General features: G+C 38.5%; 1 protein-coding gene across 3 annotated transcripts in view; it reads right to left on the bottom strand.

Annotated features, from left to right (window-relative positions):
- Positions 1–21,342, bottom strand: part of SUGCT (succinyl-CoA:glutarate-CoA transferase) — a 942,268-nt gene that overhangs the window by 418,481 nt on the left and 502,445 nt on the right. Inside the window, exon 13 of one of the 3 annotated variants that reach the window (XM_044293704.1) lies at positions 4,582–4,702. The exons of the other annotated variants lie outside the window; for them this stretch is intronic. Within the exon in view, the coding sequence (XP_044149639.1) occupies positions 4,582–4,702 (121 nt within the window). The remainder of the gene's footprint in view (positions 1–4,581; positions 4,703–21,342) is intronic. 3 annotated transcript variants of the gene reach the window in all.

Below are 21,342 nucleotides of genomic sequence, written 5' to 3'. Positions count from 1 at the left end.
TTACAAGAACTGTGTTGGTCCCACATGAAAGCTTCCTAATATGTGTGACAGTGAATGAATATTTTATCATGTATAAAAAGACTCAAAGAAAATCAGAAAAATGGAGCAATAAATTTCAAAGTAATTGACTCATTTTCATAGAAGCAGCCATTTCCATTTAAAGTCAAATTCTTAGAAAAAGCTATAATGTTAGTCTTTTCCAAGATTTCATGCCTTCTATTAACACCCTAAGGCCATGTTTACCCTTTCAACATTAAAGGGGTATACGGGAATATTAATGGCCTATCCTCAGAATAGATCATCAATATCAGCTGTTCGAAGAGGCCTTGGCACTTCGGAAGCACTTAGTCCTCTTCCTAGACCAGTGACATCATTGTACATCGGTCACATGGCCTAGGCACAGCTCAGTACCATTTGAGTGAATGGGCCTGAGCATCAATATCAAGCCCACTTGATATACAATGTACGAAACTGTGCTTGGTAAGCGTTGAGGAGGCCGCAGCTCTCACGAGAGCTCCAGTAAGCACAGTGGCCTCTTCAAACAAATGATCAGCAGGGGTACTAGGAGTTGGACCCCCAATCCCCAGTCTGATATTGATGACCTAGTCTGAGGATAGGCCATCAATATAAAATTCTTGAAGAACCTGTTTAATTGTCACATGTACCACAAGAAATAAGAAAAATCAGCCACAGATATAAGTATCATGGTAACCATTTTCAGACTGAAATGCTGAGATTAGCCTCACTGGATGACAATAGGGCTATTCCCTGAACTAATCTGCTGAGGATCTGATGTAGGACCACAGCGCATCAGTGCAGAAATAAGAGTGTCAGTCACAGATTTCCACCACAGAAATACACATCAGATTTAATATTGTGTCAAGTCTACATTTCACGTGACTGCATAGCAAGGGGTATAAAAATCAGCTCAGACTAGGTTAGTGAAACTTGTTTTGTGGGAACACTGAGCAAGCCTAGGAAAAGTGTGAAATGTAGGCAATGTTCTGAAAATACTATTGGCACAGCCACACTATAAAGACTCTTTCCATATCTGGTGAAGTAGTGACCAACAAAGGAACCTTAGCAGTTTTATGAAAATCCATATTCCCGAGGAAGAGCTTATTTACATGGATTTCCAATAAACCCTTACTAAAATCTCTTCAATCTTTACTCCATCCTCTGATTAGGCTGCATACCTTCAGAAGTACCTTATTTTACACTGCACTGATGAGAGCCAAAACAAGAACCTACAATAGAATCACATATCATATGTTATATAACAAACAAAAATAATACCTTGGAAAATATGCCCCACAGCTCTTACAATATATTCCTTAACATTCTGGGGACCATAAATTTAACCAAAATGGTGACAACAATATTTGGTTCTGTTCACAGTCTGGGCAAACATTATGTATGCACATTTGACATATGCCATTGACTCCCTTACGTATACCACAAGGTAAGTGATTTTGCAGGGGGTCCTTACATTGAAAAGTGTAGTCCACTACTCAATACCGACTACTAAAAAAAGGATATTGAAGTAAATCAGCAAAAGTTTTGCCAAAAGAACATTCCTTGGTAAAGGCTTGGCTATTTTAGTCTATCAGCACAGGGACGTAGTTGCTGGGGGCCAACATGTGCCTTGGGTACAGCTAGGATTAAGGGAAGGGAGGCATCATCCATCTAAAAATTATCAAATGACCATATGTGTCAAGATTTTCTTACTATTGAAAGGCCTGCACAAATACGTGTGGGATAACCAAAATGAAACATGGCATGAATTATGCACAGATAAGGACACTTGAACATATCTCTTCCGGTCCTGAAGACAGAGGACTGAACAGCAAAGCGACTCCACATGGGGTCTGGCAGGGGCGTAATTACCATAGTGGCAGATCATGCAACTGCTATGGGGCCCAGGGCAAGAGGGGGCCCAGTCTCAGTTAGGATTATCTCCACTTGTACTGGAGGTAGAGACTTGGTCAGGACTCTACCCTCTAAAGGAACAACTTTTAGCAAATGAGGCAGTGGAAAAATGGCCAAAGGGTCATTTAAAAGGATTTAGGCAGAAACCCCTATGTCCTGTGTGGGGGGCCAGGTTTGATCCTTGCTAATGGGGCCCTTACGTCTAAATGTACGCCACTGGGGTCTGGTATTAGTTTAGGGAGAATGTAACATCTGAATTTTGGGGTTCTGGTCTGAGGTCTTTGCTTAAACAGGACCGTTCACCAAAATATGCAACTCAATCTGACAGCACCATGTTGTAGAGAAGGAGAAGCCGAGCAGATTGATGTACACTTGTGGGAAAATAATCAGTAAAACATGTAATTTATACATTTATATTTTTGCTTTTTTTCTACCCTGTGAACAACATTGGTACAGGAGGGAGGTGTTATCAGTGACTGATAGTATTGTGTATATAAGTGTACATACAGAGAGCTGTCACTGGGAACTCCTCCTCCCTGTACTGATATATCAATCTGCTCAGCTCCTCCTGCTCTATTCTATAACAAGCTGCTTTTTTCGTTTAGGGAATCAGATTTTTGCATTCAGGGGTTCTTATCTGAGGTCTGAATTTATTTTTAAAAAAATGGTTAGATGTTAATTTAGGGGATCTGGTATAGTTATTTAGGGGTTCTAATCTGAGGTCTCTATTTAAAGAGCTGTGTCTGTATTTAGGCATTCTGATCTTGGGTCTGTTTATATGTCACTTTAACCCCTTGCATTCCAGAGGATTTTTGTTTTTCCTACCTTCCTGGAGCCATAACTTTTTTATTTTTCCATTCACATAGCCATATGAGGGATTGTCTTTGGCGGGACAAGTTGTACTTTGTAATGTCACCACTTAATATTTCATACATTGCAGTGGAAATCTGGAAAAAAATTGGGGTCGTATTTGAAAAAAAAATGCAATTCCAACACAGTTTTACAGGTTTTGTCTCTAAGGCATTCCCTATGTGGTAATTCTGACCTGCTACATTTATTCTCTGTGTCAGTACAATAACAACTATACCACATTTATATAGTTGTTCTTGTGTTTTAATATAAAAAAAATAATTTAGAGAAGTGTGTTTTACCTTATTTTATTACATTTTTTGTTAAGTGAAGTGATAAAAAAATGGAAAATTGGCCATTTTGATATTTTCTTTTTTCCATTATGCCATTCGTTGTATGGGATAGAGATTTTTATATTTTAATAGTTCAGGCACTTTGGGACACAACAATACCTATGATAATTGTTTTTTTTAATGTTTATAGAAACTACAGCTCTGACACAGTGCATCAGAGCAAAGGAACAGCTCCCTCATGGGTGGGCATTCCTGGTCCAGAAGTGCAGCACTTCCGGGTTTTCAGCATTTAGATGCCATGGTCAAATTTAACCATGGCATCTAAAGAGTTAAATGTCTGTGATCTGAGTTATTGCTGGTCACAAACATTAGCACTGTTGTTTGAAACAGCAGAGACCTGGCAGTTATGATGCGTGGCTAAGGCGGCGTGGCTTAGTGGAAGGGAAGTGCTTTTTGCTCTGCTGCTGCATTTACTATAACCTTCACCAGAAAGTGGCAGAAGTTACAGCTGAAGTCTACACAAGCCTATAACTGGCGTAGACTTCAGTTTCTGGGGCACGGCAGGGCACAGATGCACCTATAGTCTACTTAGTCTGCCACTGGAAGTACTTTGTCATTTAGCAAAGCAGCTGCCTGCTTACCACACTTAGAAATCACGAACTTTGTCAATTTAAGAAAGCAGCTGATGCAGCAGCCATCAGGCATTAATTGGTGAGGAAATAGTGAAGTTCAGATGGGGGGGAAGGCATTTAAAGTGAATTTTCACCCCCTGGTAAAGAAAAGCCCAGCTGTGCATCTGCACTGCCATATGTGTTCCTGGTGTAAATGCTGAACACACCATATAAATGTTATGTGAAGAGAGTCACATTGTGCCTGAAGCAAAGAGATGAATAAGCATTCTGAAGAGGCACTGAAAATGGCACAATATGTATTGTTATGGGTACACAATGGCCCACAAACAATAAAAGGCAAATCTGCTTTTTATCACTTTTTTATTCATAGAACTTTCATAATTAGTTAACTCCTGGTTTAATGAGATTTAAGATTATCTTGTGGCGGACTATCAGATGTTTGGATGCAAGGCATTTTGCTGCATTTTTTTACATTCTTTTATATTACTGGTATTTTTTTAAGTAAATAAGACATGCTTTCGTAATACACATGTTTAACATTTGTAAAAAAAATAAATAAATAGGCATCCGAGTTTTGTTAACATAGACACTGACTAAAAAATTATTTTAGCCACCAATCTTCTCTCTTTTATCCTTTGGTAAGCTGCTTTGAATCAAATTTGTTCTCCATAAACTTCACATTGCATGTTTTCATTCAACAATAACAGCTTCTTTGTTATTAAATGCAAGAGGAAAAACTTTTTCCTATTTTTCTGATATGCCGTATTTCCCAATGAAGTAGTTTACTGTGCCACCACATACTGTACCTACCTGTATATGATAAATCACAATATAACATAACCTCTAAAGTTTGTATTCTACCACTTTTAAAAACATACCACACCCAGGCGTGTATACTGATTTTTTAAAGAGTTCCTCTGTGAAGATGGAGAGATCCATAGATGGAGTGCTGAGGACCCATGACACAACCAGTGGGCAGAAGGCTGTGCTGCCAATCTCCTTAAATCAAGATGAGAGAAAGAAACTGAAGTAGGAAGCTAGGGCGTTTTGAGTGCAAAGACTTCCCGGGCAAAATCAAAGTTTTGCCCAGAACAACCTGTTAATGGTAGAAATATATATATATATATATATATATATATATATATATATATATATTTTGTGAATGTTTCACTTATTTATCCAGTATTTCTGACAGCTATGTGAAGAACATGAAAAACCATAAACATGGTGGCAAATACTGTAAATGTAATAAGTAAATTTCATCTGACTTTATTTTTCTACATTTCGAAGACAAAGTGAAGTGCACAGATGTGATGTGAATATAATATATCTCACCAAACTTTTATGATTAAACATAATTATTTAAATAGGTTCACATTCTGTTTCAGCCCTCTGCTGGGCTTTAAAGGGGTTATCCCACTCAAAATATTCTACAGTTTTCAAACCAGCTGAATCAGAATTTTTTTGTAATTGCATGTAATTAAAAATTTTGTATAGCCACTGAGTTATTCAATAAATTTGATCTGTATAGCGCCACCTGCTGTTTTTTTATTTTCTTATTTCTTTGACCTGCTCACTGAGAGGGCCGCACATACTCACTTTCATGATTAAACTGCCTCCTGAGCTGTGATAGGGAGATATGAGACACGCCCCCTTAGCTGCAGTAGAATAGACACTCCCCTTGAGCTGTCAGCTTGATATAAATCTTGCAGAGCAATGAATGGGGAGATCTCTGTGAAGGCTGGTGGTAACTTTGTTAGAAAGAGGTTGTCATGTACTAAATGATGTCTGGTTTTAATTTTTAACATTAGTCATGGGATAACCCCTTTAAGTGAGGGATTTACATTTGAATATCTGAACGTTTTAGTCCCACATATACCATGAGTGATGGGTACATTCATTTTAATGGGTCATATGGTGTCCAAAAGATTAATCTTTGGATCTACTTTCCATTTTTTCACTTGAATGGGATGGAGCAGTTGTAATTACACTGTGCCAATTATGCAAAGGAGATGACGTGCAGGTAATTTCAAAGAGGAAGCAGAACACACACTAGTTCGTTACCCTTTCAAGACCGGCTGATTTGCAGTGGTGCCAAGAATCAGACCCCACTAGTTTGATAACCATCACCTATCAGGAGGATAGGTCGTCAATATTACGCCTCTGCACAACCCCTTAAATTAACTGATCTTTTAGCACCCAGAATAAGTTTTCTTTATTCCATTAACTTTTCATGACTGGAAACCTCCAATACAATTCTCAATTGTCCACTTCACTGATTGCAGGGGAACTATATGCACAAATTATGTCATGAAAAACTTCTGACACAAATTCATAATAGTGTTCCTGTGCTCCATATATGTCCACCTCCCCTTGAATTTTGGGAACTGGAGGGTGCCAGGCACTCAAGCTCAAGTACTCCCCAGATTACTTGTTTTGACAGGTAAGACTTAGTTCAAATCTGTTTTCCTTCACGTTTGGCATATTCACAAATGCTGAAGGTATCCATAAGGCGCTATGCCTTAGGCCATATATATCTGCATACCCTTTTCTAAACATACAGAAAAATATAGTCTGCTGGCACAGTAAAACAATGTATACCACATGGTATAATTTTTAACACTGAGCCAACATATGTCACTCTATGCCTATACTGTGCTATACATCACCGAGGTATACATCTGGGTATATTCCCAATGTATACTGACAGAATAATAAAAAAATACCGGTATATAACGAGAATTGAGTCTGGCCTATGAAAAATAGAATGAAATTTTCACTTCAACATACAGCTCAATGACATTTGTAATGTTGTCAGTCTAAAATGTAATTGCATGTATCTTCCTGAAAACCCCTTAAATTCTTTGCTTAAGCCCTAATGTATGAGCCACATTCTAACCAATACAAGTCATACATATGAGGAAGTATCAGGTTAAATCAGTAAACAGCCATATTACAAGTCTTGCATACATTTTACCCTAGGTCAAGACCCCTGCAGCAGTTTCATGGGCTGTTATGCCTAAAGTTAGACCCTTGGGTACAAAGAGTTCCAATGTTCATGTTTATGGGATTTGTGTGTATTGCTGCAAGTCTACACAATAAACCGCCAATGTCCACATGAAACTCTTTTCCTCTCTGGTTTGCATTTTCACGTCTGTTCCTATTTTGCGGTTTGCATTAATTCTTTTGTATGTCTCCATTGTAGCATTTATTCTAATTTAAGTATCTACAGCCACAAAAATGTTAGGATACCATTTCTGAACAGTTTTTACCTTAATTCCTCGCTTTCCTGCATTTTCCTATAACACATAAATATCACTTTTATCAGATTAAGAAACAAGGCTTTGATATCCATTTCTGAACTGATTAATGCTAACATGTCTGCAAAATCCTCTTGCCTTGTATTTTTACCAGTCATGCTGCCAGGTAAAGGGTTATAAGAGGACAGGCTGCTGTTTAAATGCTGAATACTGAAGTCCTATCCAAGCCTCTTTAGAAAATGACCCCTTTGTGAATGAAGTCGAAGAAGTGCTATCCTTATACATCACACTGTTACAAAACAGGTTACAAAATGAATGCTCTGGAGCATAAAGGAAGCTCCCCTACACATAGCACCTCTATATGATACAGTGCTAATGATTAAGCTAAATGTATTGAGCCAAACCTCGGCAATCTAATACATTTACGGTAATCCAGGTCACTGCACTGACCGTCTGTCCTCTAATGCTCCGAGCTCCTAACAAGAAAAAGGTTCAGTAAAAAAATGTAATGACTGATCTGCATGAGATGAATCTGCTTAGACTTATTTCCATTCTTGCTGCTTCATAGGGTCATGCAAAACCTAAATTTGACTCAAAGGGAAAAACTGTATTTTATAGTTCACGAGAAAAAAACACATTAATATCCTTTTTTCCTTTCTAGCACTGGTCATTAAATTAGACTGCAGATGTAAAACGCTGGTAACGCCAAGCTCCTTCTTACAAAACAATGTCTTAATGAGCTCCCGTCTTAGGAAAGCAACAGAATTACAGGGAAGGTGTATAACCTCCGATCAAATTCCATGGACTCACATGAAAGGATAGGTTCATTTTTGTTAACAGATTTGGAAGTCACAAAAATTATTTAATGCTACAGGTTGACAAAGAAAGGAAAAAGATTTTTGGTAAAGATAAAGGTTTCATACTATTAACATCAAACGTTACAAACCCACAATTTGAAAACATTTAAAAAACATTCAGAGGTGGTAGAGTAGGGTTCCCCGTGTAGAAGTATAACCTCAAATGAGCCACCTGGTAAGGTATGATAAGTAAAATCCAACAGGTATTATATAAATGTTCCAACAATAAAGATAATCCCTTGAGAAAGCTGATGGTGAAACTCGGGTCAAGGTATTGAGGTGGTTTTTGCCATTTTCTCTGGGTCACCATGTATCAGCTGGGTTGGTATAAGATATAACCTCTTTCTTTTGGGTTTACTATTGCCTACAGCAAATAGCATTTATAGCTCATGTTGCATATTGGATTTCACTAATTTACTAATACAATACCTGGTGGTTCAATATTGATTTTTGTGCCTTATGCCATTGATTGGTGTGTACTGTATGTTTTTGGGCTGGAGGTGATTCATACCTATGGGACACATATACGTGTTCACACTATATTGAATTCTAACATGGAAAGTTGTTTCCTTTTGTATTAACATACACAAACAAGAGTGCCTACTAGTTTAGTCATGCATTTTGTAATGATTAAAAAAAGACATCCATCCAGTTCAGCCTATTATCAGGCAAGACCCTCATCTTGGGGAGGGGGGGGGACACTCCAAATGACTGGATCAACAACCCATCTCCAGTAATTTATTAATGATAACCTAAAATATTGTTGCATTCAAGAACTGCATCCAGGCCTCTCTTGAACTCTTTTAGTGAGTTTGCCATTACAATTTCCTCTGGCAGAAAGTTAATTAGCCTTACTGCTTTTACAGTAAAGAATCCCACTTCTATATTGGTGTAGAAACCTTATTTTCTCTAAATACAGAGGATGCCCTCTTGTCGGCCAGGTCTCCCCTCCAGTGCCCGTAGGGCACTAACGCACTCTATCAGGCTCTTAAAGGGTAATTTTTTGCCCTAATCTTCAACAACCAATGGCAGGCAACCTGTGAATATTTAGCTTGTTAAGTTCCCAGCAATGGTGTGCAGTTCTGTTGTCTGTTTACTGTACTGACCATATGATGACTGCCCTGACCTCAGATCTGTTTCACAGATTTGCACGAACTCCATAGTCTGTATGCCCTGACCTCAACTCTGTTATTAACTATGGTTTTGCCTGATCCCTCTGTTTCCTGCACTGGTGTCTCTGAGCCTCGTGAGTCCGCTCTCAACAAAATCGGGACTATTCCACAAGGTAGCAGTCTGGTGGTTCCCTGCTAAGAAGTCCAGATCCCTGTATAGCGGGTTAAAGAGTCAATATCAGGGAACTGCCAGGAAAACATACATAGGTCTAACCCGAAGTCAAAGCTTTTGGATGGCAACATGGTTCAACACTCACTGCTGTAACATTTGCCTCTCTTTTCAATCTGGGGAGTTGGTCCTAAGGAGGTATAAAAAATAAAATAAAAAACAATTATGTTTAATCCATGTCCTGGCCTTCAACAAAAACCTATACAAAAAAAGGAGCTCAAATAGAAAACCAACTAATTGTTATTAAGTTACCTTAGTTCCAGATACTGTACTAAAAGGTTACTCTACACAGGAGTTGCCCTCTAAAGTGATCTACCCCTTCCCAACTGGCCACTGGATATATGCGTCCTATCTGCAGATAGCACGTATATACACGTTCAGGCATTGCTTTAATCCCAGCGATGATCAGCAACAAAGTGTGTACTTTTACTACAGATATCGCTCTTGGAAACAGTTTTTTTTTTTTCCCCTGCTGTAGGCTGATAGCTGTAGACTAGGCATGATGGGAGTTGTAGTTTTGCAACAGCTGGAGAGCCTCAGGTTGGTTATCCCTGACCTATTGGAGTAATTAATACAATATGCTCATTCTTAGTACAGATTCGGTGTGCAAATTACCATTGAAATAATTGGGAGACCTACATATTACATCAAGACCTGTACAATAAACTTCATAAACACAATGTGGAGAACACATGAAATTTTGATGCAGATTCTGTGCCTAAATTTGCAGCGTGCTGATACAAACAAGTGAACATCCCATTGCATTTGACAATTAGACAATCATATAGACAAATCTTGGGTTGGCAGATGTCAAAGAACTTAACCTGCTAGAATACACAGTGCAGCGAATACACTGTAAAATTTGCTGGATAAGTGATATGGGACTGTTTTTCAGGGCCTTCAGAGATTGGGTTAAACCCCTCATTAAAAGATGTCAGAAGTCCTTTCTCATGTAGCTAGGAATAACAATAAGTGTTGAATCACACAAAACAAATGTCTTTTAATGTGCTAAAATATGCTCTGCTTGCTTTACAACCTAAAAAATTAAATGGACTGCAACATTCAGCAGCTTCAAAAAGATCACTTTACATGCTTAGTGCTGGCCACTGACCCAGAATCACTTTCGTTTGTTACTTTTAACTTACAGCAAATGAGGAGCAGCTCGTAAACTGAGCTGATGTCATGTGCGTGCTGAAGCAAATTACAAAATGTTCACTTTCTACTTAAAGGAAATGTGTCACCAAAAATTGTATCTGCCAGTTAAAACCAGATAGTAGTACATATATTTATTTTCTAAACTGTTTTTATTTTCTGACTGTATTTTTTATTTTATTTTTTTCCTTAACATTATGGGCACTGCCATCTTGCCTGAGTTATTCTTAAAGGGGTTGTCCGGGTTCAGAGCTGAACCCGGACATACCTATATTTTTACCCAGGCAGCCGCCCTGACAAGAGGATCCGATGCTCTCCCTTGCCCTGCGCAGGATTGCGCAGGGCAGGGCTTATTTATTTACAATAACACACTGCCAGGGCATAAAAAATGCTTTATGGCAGTCCTATGGTCCATAGACACAATGGTCAGGAAGAGACCAGGGGGCAACTACTATAGCGGCAGACCATGTGACTGCTACGGGGACCAGGGCAAGAGGGGGCCCAGTCTTAGTTGGGATTATCTTCCTTTCTACTGGAGGTGAAAACTTGGTCAGTACTCCACCCTCTAAAGGAAGAGCTTTTAGAAAATGAAGCAGTGTAAAAAATTGAAAAGGGTTTAGGCAGAAACCTATCTGTCCTGTGCGGGAGGGGGGGGGGGGGGGTGCCTGATTTGATTCTTGCTATGGGGCCTTTACTTCTCTATGTACACCACTGGTGGGGACCACATTGACTTACATGGGAGAGTTTTGTAGGCATGTTCTGTGACCTGTGCAGAGGTCATAGTACAAGGAAAGAATAGAGAAGCTGTGACAATCACCTATTGTGAATGGTGGATCATTTCATATCTATACACAGAGGTGATATCATTACAGGCAGATTAGAATGACAGATAAGCAGGTAACTGCAGTAAAGTAATCTGTACATACCACGAAGTAGCGATATTTATTAGACATAGTGGCCAGTGTAAAAACTGCAGCATTTTTGGTTTTAGTTTAAATGTAAAAAGTGACATGGAAAGTTAAAAAATAACATTAAAATTAGTTAAAATGTGTTAAACATAAAAAGTGATTTAAACAGCAGGTCATTTTCAGATGACACATTCCCTTTAAAGCTCAGGAACTTGTTCTGAATGCTTCTATATTTCGTGTCACCGTAAAGCAGATCAGAGTGCAAGGTCACACTTAGTAAGTGATCTCCTATTCAGCCCTGTCATACTTTCTGCCAAAGCAAAGCAGGGGATAAATCCAATACATATCATGGACCATAAAATGTGATCATTTTTGGAAAATACATCAGAGACATAAACTATTTCAATATTGGTGAAATTGAGGCACAGGTTAATAGATACTTCTCCTTTTTCTGTTAAATTATGAGAAAACAGGGAAAGTCCACTAAAAACTAAAGCTTTCAATTGTGAACATTCATTAGGAACACATTGGTGTCTACTACTGGTAGCATATAATTCAACTAAGCAATTGTCCCTGTCACTTGATGTTGCAGGACAAAAAGACCCAGGTCACAGATGGTGATGTGAAAATTCACAAATTAACTTCTAAATGGGTTTATTTCCTTCTGTATCTTTATTGTGTCACAGCCTGAGCCCACTGTAGGATTTTCTGGTACTCTGGTGGGCTAGAGGGACTTTGACCCCTCTCTACCAGGGCATAAAACAATTCCCCTTTAATTAACCTTCAATTTTCTTCTCTCTCTCTCACGCTTTCTGTTGCTCTTCCCCAGGCCTGATAGAAACTGTAATTTCAAATAATTTAATTCACTTAAAAGAAAATGCCTATGTAACTTAAATTTATATGTCCTGTTCATGTATGTTAAGGCTTTCTTTCAGCACAATCTAAGCATAAAGGCCCAGATTATGTTTCTGCCTCCATAATCTGTCTAAGAAAGTGGCACAAATTGGTGCACTTTTAGCGCAACTTGGCACAACTAGGGTTTCTACACTCAAAAAACGTGAGGCTTGACAGAACGGGGAAAAGCTCAGAGGAAAGGGGGTGAGGATTTGTGGGAAACAGGGCACACTGTTTTGTGCCAAAATTGCACTACAATTCTAGAGCAAAATTGTGTCTCAAAGTAAACTAACCAATAGTTGGTATAGAGGCAGAGAAAAGTGTCCATCCCAGCACCACATCTATCATCCAGCCTGAGCCATTGTGATAAATCGCTAGACAGCCGGTGTAAGTTTATGCCATTTATAGGATTAGTAAATATAGGCCATACTGCTAAATAAAAATTTTCTCAAAGGAATAATGGATAAGAATAATGTTTTGACTTGAGTCATTAAAGGCTATGTATATCTTCGGAAGCATTTTTTTATGATTGCAGTTTACTCATTTTGGGGTAAAATTCATTCAATTGGTCTTTACTAAAAACATTCAGCCATTCTGTCACAAAGGTTTAACAGGTTTTTTTTAGCTGTATAAATCCTTGTTTCACTTTCATTTTGTGCAGGTCATCTAATGACCCTTATCTCTAAGGTCAGATAGCAAAGATAAGGAGTCCATCAGCTCCCTGCCTGAAAGAAGAGAGAGAAAATTCTGATCCTGCTAAAAGAGCATTTCAGCTCTGTACAAGGAAAAGGGCTCCATATTTTTAATAAAGACCAACTGAAAAAAATATTTTTACCTCATAATGAGCAATAATTTAAAAAAATATATAATGTATATTGCCTATAAGCCTATGGTCTATAACCAAAACTACTTGGCAAAGTCATTTAAAGGTTTTGGTTATCCAACAAAAGCATAAAGACGTCTCAGTCTAAGAATAGGTTATAGAAATCTATGTAAAACTATGATACTTCATAATATTGGTGCGTTTCTCTGATGTGTATACTGTTACAAAAAGCTCCGGTTTCCTATCATGCAGCCTGAACTAAAATCCTACTAAAGTGATCATCAAAAAGTTAATATGAACCTACAGGACAGTAGCCAACTGCAGAACTTAGAAACGTTATCACCAGCCCATCACAGGATAATCGTTTAAGTACAGAACCCCCAGCTAATTATAATTTCTGTGATCCTTCTCAGTGGCCTTCTTCAATATACAGGTAAATATATATTAACATGATATTGCAGTTAATAGATCATAACTTGTTTAAATTTTGCTTTGTAATTATCAATCCCGTACTGCATATGCCCCACAATGAAGCTTTTCTTTGATGTCCTGAAGTAAAAAAAAATAAAAATAACAAAAAAACATTCCTGAAGATTAAATCTTCACGTAAAAATTGTGGAATGGAATGTATAATGCGCGGCAGAAGAATACTTGCATTATGCAGCCACCTACTGGCAGAAGGTTAGAACAACGAACTTACTGAAGAAGTTCCCTCCTCTATTGTCAGAGCTTCTGAAAAATCATTTCACTGACTGCTATTTACTAAACCAGTGGACATGAGAGAAGCTTCTATAGGCCAGAATTATTTGTTCTACATTCCAAAAGGTTATATGAGAAGAAGCCACTGTAACTGCTATAAAACACAGAATTGCTTGTCATCTGGCATCAACTAAATCTGAGAAGTGCCAGATTACTGAGCAGTCATAGAAAAGTATAAAAGCTCCCTAGTTAGACTCAAATAAAATATTAAAATTGTCTACTACAACTTTGTTTTCCAGTTTGAAGAGTTTCCTAATTGAATGCCTGTGTTCATTATTCTGTCTCTGGTCTTGTGAAATTCCACATTATGAGATGAGACATTTATGATGATCTGTGGTTGGATTAAAGGCATGCACATCCATGCACACGAGCTAAAACACATCACAGATATTTCTCGTCAGCAGGAGTGCAAACATACAGTACATGATATGAGCCTATGACATTCTTTATATGGATAGGCAACCGTTGCCCCTTAGAAAACAATGGTTGTCAGTTCATAGTGCCTGCTTTGCTATTTCCTAACTTTGGTTTATGTCTTTAGCAGGGGAAGAACAGCTGATTGTCTGTCGGGAGCCTCAAGAAGGGCAAACTTCAATCACAGAAACCTGCACAGAAAACATTTCCTATGTACTGTATGCAGAACTGCTTCTTATCTTGGCAAACAATCCCTTTTTTCTCAGTGTGAGTGCCCTGAGATTATGATGTCTGTGAAGTTTGATAACTAGGAGCTGTCAGTTTTCAGCTATTATCCATTTATGTGACAATCATTCAGATGCCCTAATGCCCTCAGAATACTGTATCAGACACATTACTCATGTTATTGCTGATACTACTGCCCAAATATATGCATGGAAGTAAACTATTGTGATTTACATAGGACTGGGATGCAAAAGAGATGGGGTTTATAACAATTTAAAGGTTATTTCAGGGGCTTTTGGTGATGTCCCTACACAGCATGTGAGTGGAGTATGTGAGTGGTGCTTAGAGGGGTTGTCTGGATTTTTGTTTAAATCCCCCCCCCCCCCCCCCCCAAGACAGCAGGTCCTTTAAATAAAAACATAGGTATCTGCTCCCTGTTGCTTGGTTCCAGCTCCAGGATTGTCTGCACTGCACTTCCTGTTCCCATCTGTCAACTTCCACACGGACACCTGAGTCCCATGTGCAGTGGTGGCCAATTCCGGCCTCAGTGTCCCCAAGCGGTATGTGACTCAGCAGTGAGGCAACTCTTGGGGATACTTCATTGCTGAGGCCAGTCATTGGCTGCAGCGGCACATGTGACCCTGTCCATGGGGATGCTGACAGATTGACAGATTGGGACCGTAAATGCAGTGCAAACAATATTGGGACAGTTGTCTAGAGTTTGGCAGGTTGTGCTAGGGTAAGGTCTAGACACAGGGTCAATATTTTTGGAACAGGTGCCCTGCATTCTCTTTAGGGCAATACAGGATGTGGATTAGGGTTTAAATACCACCCCCCTCTTTGGCCCCCTCTTAAGTGTATCAAATTTGATTTGGGTAGCCCCCCTGGCAGTACACCTGTGATTTGAATAGGTACCAGCTGGTACTACGGACCATTTTTCTGTACCTAAGTAAATTGTTTTATTGAGGCATTAAAAGTTACATTTTAAATTTATGTTCTCAGTGAAAATGTTGTCTGTGTCATATCTAGAAGTATCTATTGAGTCAGCAAAAATAAAAAGGAAAAAGTGACCCGATTTATCTCCTATTCCTAATGAATTTGCGTACTTTGAGATCAATATGGTACGGCAGTCTGTATATTGATTTCATGATATATTCAGGCACATTTCTAAAAGCTTAGTAAACTAATGTAATCATGTTTTATTTGCCCATCAAAAGCATATTTGAGAGAAACATCATCCTTTTGAAGAAGTCAGAGCTTAGAAATCTATATCAATGAATGAAAACACTTGTTTCGTATTAGCGCTGACGATAACTGGCATCATGTGAGTGCCACAAGAAATTCCAAATAGATCAAAGAGATGCATTTGATGCCAATTGTTTATTTTCATTCACTTTAACTAAACAATCCTATTTTCTGTGACTTAACTACAGTTACCATATGTGTGCTCTATGTCGGATAGTCTGATTTAACATATGTCAAGGCAGAAATGTTTTCTACTCTTCTGCTACTCGGAAAATAAGACATATTACTGTTTTTTATCATAAACGGATTAAAAAGAAGCCTGTGGTAAGAAACTAAATACATTTCGGATCAACCCGTATGCACTTGTAAAGAAAGTTTGTTTAAATCCTAATACCTGTGATATGGGACAGTCAGAGGTGGCTGGAAACACAGAAATAGCTGAGCGGGCCGTGCTACTCTGTGAATGAGAGCTATGGATGCAGCGTAGCTCACTATCATATGTTCTTCCTGCTCGGCTGTTTCCATAATCTCTGCTACCTCTGACTAACACAAATGATGGGTATTCTGATCTCAGCCATATGGATGACATAGGATTTTATGCCTGTTTCACACTCCCACTCGTAGTTCCAGCAGGCTGTTCCAGGAATGCCCGCCGGACCCATTGACCATAATGGGGTTTGGATACCTGGCAATTATGCCGGGATTCATCCGGACAAAAAAATGCTGCATGCTGTCTGGACAAATCCCGGCATATTTATTGAGTAGCTGCTGGATCCCCACCAGACCCCATTATAGTTAATGGTGGTCAAAGGGCATTCCGGTAACATCCATCAATGCCGGATCCACAGAGCTCAGGCAGGTTGTTTTCTGCTGGAACACAAATGGCCTAACATTGGTTTTGACAATAAGAAAAGATTATATTAAAGAAACTGCACAAGAGAGTGTGTATAGTTGTACTGCAAAACAAATTAACTGTTACTTAAAGTATCTTTAAACGGGTATGCACATCTTAGAAGGTCACATTAATAATTTTATACAAATATAATTATACATTGCAAAGTTGAAAATATTTATACCGCCTCTCTGATATTTCTACAGCTATATACTGTCTTGCTGTTGTTAATAGAAATGGTCAACAAGCATCAGGAACTGAGATCCTTTCAATGGAATGTGTCACCCAAATTGTTTTCTGCCAGTTCAAACCAGGGCCAGATAGTGACAAATATTCTTTTTTTCTAATCTGTTTTTACTTTATGGTTGTCGTTTTTTTAATTCTTTTTCCTAGACATGATTATGGGAACTTTTTTGCCTGAGATGTTCTTAACCACTTCACATCAAGGCCATTTGCCACCTTCCTGACCAGGCCAAATTTTGCAAATCTGACATATCTCACTTTATGTGGTAATAACTTTGGAACGCTTTTACTTATCAGTCATTCAGAGATTGTTTTCTCGTGACACATTGTACTTCATGATAGTCATAAGTCATACATTTCACCTTTATTTATGAAAAAATCCCAAATGTACCAAAAATTTAGAAAAATTCGCAATTTTCTAAATTTTTATGTCTCTGCTTTTAAAACAGAAAGTGATACTTCATAAAATATTTATTACTTAACATTCCCCATATGTCTACTTTATGTTGGCATCACTTTGGAAATGTCATTTTATTTTTTTAGGACGTTAAAAGGCTTAGAATTTTAGAAGCAATTCTTAAAATTTTTAAGAAAATTGCAAAACCCACTTTTTAAGGGCCAGTTCAGGTCTGAAGTCACTTTGTGGGGCTTACCTAGTGGAAACCCCCATAAATGACCCCATTGTAGAAACTACACCCTTCAAGTTACTTAAAACAGATTTTACAAACTTTGTTAACCCTTTAGGTGTTTCACAAGCATTAAAGGAAAATGGAGATGACATTTTTAAATTTCACTTTTTGGGCAGATTTTCAATTTTGATTAAAAAAAATCTTTAACACATCAAGGGTTAACAGCCAAACAAAACTCAATATTTATTACCCTGAATCTGCGGTTTACAGGAACACCCCACATGTGGTCATAAACTGCTGTTGGGCACACGGCAGGGCGCAGAAGAAAAGGAGCGCCACATGGTTTTTGGAAGGCAGATTTTGCTGAACTGGTTTTTAGATGCCATGTCCCATTTGAAGCCCCCCTGATGCACCCTTACAGTAGAAACTCCCAAAAAGTGACCCCATTTTGGAAACTAGGGGATAAGGTGCCAGTTTTATTAGTACTATTTTTGGGTACATATGATTTTTTGATCATTCATTATAACACTTTAAGGGGCCACGGTGACCAAAAAAATTGTTGTTTTAGCACAGTTTTTATTTATTTATTTTTACAGCGTTCACCTGAGCGGTTAGGTCATGTGACATTTTTATAGAACAGATAGTTATGGATGTGGCTATACCTAATATGTATACTTTTTCTTATTTATTTAAGTTTTATACAATAATAGCATTTTTTAAACAAAAAAAATATGGTTTAATGTGTCCATGTTCTGAGAGCTATAGTTTTTTTATTTTTTTAAATGACTTTCTTATGTAGGAGCTAATTTTTTGCTGAAGGAGGTGATGGTTTAATTGGTACTATTTTGTGGGACATACACCTTTTTGATCACTTGGTGTTGCACTTTTTGTGATGTAAGGTGACAAAAATGGCTTTTTTTGACACAGGTTTTATTAATTTTTTATGGTGTTTATCGGACTGGGTGGATCATGTGATAAATTTATAGAGCCGACAGTCGCGGACATGGTAATACTAAATATGTATATTTTATGTAAAAAAAATCAATTTTAACTTTTTTTTTCTATTCCTTACTTGGGGATTTTTTTATTTTTTTTACATGTGAAACCTTTTTTTATTTTTTTAACACTTTTTTTATTTTTTATTTTATTTTACACTTTTCGTCCCCCATAAGGTCTTACAAGACCTCTGGGGGACATTAACCTTCACTTTTTTTTTTTCCTTTCACTATTGATTTCTTCTGTAACTGGGGCTGACATAGTAGCCCCAGTTACAGGGGAAATACACCCCCCAGAGAGGCTGTACAGCGGTATACTGTGCTGTACAGCCTCAGTGCAGGGCTAATAGAGGTCTGTGAAAGACCCGACAGCTCCTGCACTCACCCGGCTCTGGCGGTCACATGACAGCTGGGCCGGAACAGGAAGCGCATAGCGCTTCCTGCACTGTATACACAACGCTCGGTGAGCGCTGAGTATATAGCGATCTAGAAGGCAGTGACACCTGGAAACTGTCCCTGCTTTCTCTAAGGGTTGCCCTGCTGTCACTGACAGCGGGTAACCTGATCTGCAGCTGCACGATTAGCGTGAAGCTGCGATCTCTGAATGGACGTTCAGAAATATCCATTCAGAGATAGAGAACCACCTCCCGGACATTTATAGTCAACGGGCAGACGGGAGGTGGTTAAAGGGAACCTGCCACCGGGATTTTGTGTATAGAGCTGAGGACAAGGGTTGCTAGATGGCCGCTAGCACATCTGCAATACCCAGTCCCCATAGCTCTGTGTGCTTTTATTGTGTAAAAAAAACGATTTGATACATATGCAAATTAACCTGAAACGAGTCCTGTCCCTAACTCATCTCAGGGACAGGACTCTTCTCATCTATCAAATCTATAGACAGATAAAGTTTACTTCCCGCTAACGGTATCAGCAGGAGATTAAAAACAAAAGGTTAAAAACAAAACGCTGCCATCATTCACTGAGATTCTACACACGATCCTGGACAGGGGGAACCGTCACAGGTGTTTTATGCTTATCCTGCCTCACTGGATGTTTCCCATCCATTTTATCTCATATTTCTTGTTTTTAACCTTTTGTTTTTAATCTCCTGCTGATACCGCTAGCAGGAAGTGAACTTTATCTGTCTATCAGTTTCAATCTACCTTGTACTTTTTAATATACCTTGTACTTTTATTTTTTTCCACTTTATATTGTGTTACTATACCACCAAGATACCACATCATAGCTTGGTTTGGCGCTTTTGTACGTTTCCCCACCTCCCTTGGTCAATTATGTCAGCCGACTCCTTTGAAGGGAATATGTCATCAGAAAATGCCCTGTTGTCAAAATCACATTTTTATGTTAAACAGATTTTTTTTTTTATAATCTTTGGTGAGTTTTGTTTTTAATTTTTTCATGTCACTATTTACATATTTTTTATAATACTGCAATGTTCACACTGGTCACCAAGTGTAATAATAAGTCATGATTACCTAGAAAAGTTTCCTATTGAAGTCATTGAGGTCTCCTGCTGTCCATTGTGTCTATGGCCCATGTAGTTGCCATTTTTGAAATGCTGACAGGGCCGGCCGCAGGAGGAGATCGCGGCTGGCCCTGTCAATCAACAGGACGAGGGGGAGTTTTTTTGCGGCGGCTACCAGCAAGTAGGCGCCCTACTTGCTGGTAGAGACCTAATTTACATATTATAAAAGTTCGTTTTTAGAAGACACTGCTGAAGGAAAGTAAGTAAGAGCATTATATTTTCATATATCGAAGTATAAGGAATTTAACTAGGCCCCCAAAAAAATGATTTTAGTGGGGTGACAGAAGCCCTTTAACATATTTTAGGCCTAGTGGCCAGTATGAAAATTGCAGGATTACATACATTTCTTTTTTTAAATATAAATATTGTCATGTGGAAAAAAATAAAAATAAATGTTTAACATAAAAACATGATTTTTTTTTACAATAGGTCATTTTCTGATAACACATTCCCTTTAAAGGAACTCCTCGATGACACCTCAATGTACCAAAGCTCAGTGTCAAATAGACTCTATTACAATGTTGCCTTTGTCTTGAAAATTCCTGGATCCCGTGCAGGGGAAATCCTCTTTTTATAAATATTCAATTGAGGTTGGAGAAACTAGGGCAACACCATTGCTCTTATTGCACCAAAACTCTGCTCTTTTCTCTGGCCATTTTCTCCTTCTGATGATTGACAAAGCTAGGCAGTAGTGGGGAAACACTGTCCGGCTCTGTATGCTCAACATTTGGCATTCAACTGCATATCAGTGCATGCTTAAAGGGGTTGGCCACTCTTTAAATACTCTCCACTATAGTGTGGCAGGCAGGGAAAAAAATTAAATCCCTAATATACTTCATTAAACACACCTGCCTGCTTCTCTTCCAGTTATAAGCCACTCCGCCTCAGCCCAGCTCTACCTTGCAGCTAAGTTCGTCCATGGCTGCACGCGACATGGAGGAGCTTGAGAGGAAGCTCGTCCCCAACTGTGACAGGAATCAGCTGCTTGTTCCACTTATTAAACCTGACAGGGCACACCTGTGAAGTGAAAACCATTTCAGGTGACTACCTCTTGAAGCTCATCAAGAGAATGCCAAGAGTGTGCAAAGCAGTAATCTAAGCAAAAGGTGGCTACTTTGAAGAACCTAGAATATGACATATTTTCAGTTGTTTCACACTTTTTTGTTATGTATATGATTCCACATGTGTTAATTCATAGTTTTGATGCCTTCAGTGTGAATCTACAATTTTCATAGTCATGAAAATAAAGAAAACTCTTTGAATGAGAAGGTGTGTCCAAACTTTTGGTCTGTACTGTATATACACAAACATTGCGTCCACATGGGTGAATAATCTTTTTTCTATTTATATCTAATGAGAGTGCTGTTGTTTTGCTTTGTTTTGCTTTATTAGTGGCGGAGGCAATGTGCGTTCCGCAAAACACGGACAGCGGCAATGTGCGTTCCGCATTTTGTGGACC

This window comes from Bufo gargarizans, chromosome 5 (genome assembly GCF_014858855.1).
Source record: "Bufo gargarizans isolate SCDJY-AF-19 chromosome 5, ASM1485885v1, whole genome shotgun sequence".
In the NCBI taxonomy this organism is placed as follows: Eukaryota; Metazoa; Chordata; class Amphibia; order Anura; family Bufonidae; genus Bufo; species Bufo gargarizans.
This window is presented reverse-complemented; position numbering and strand designations above follow the sequence as displayed.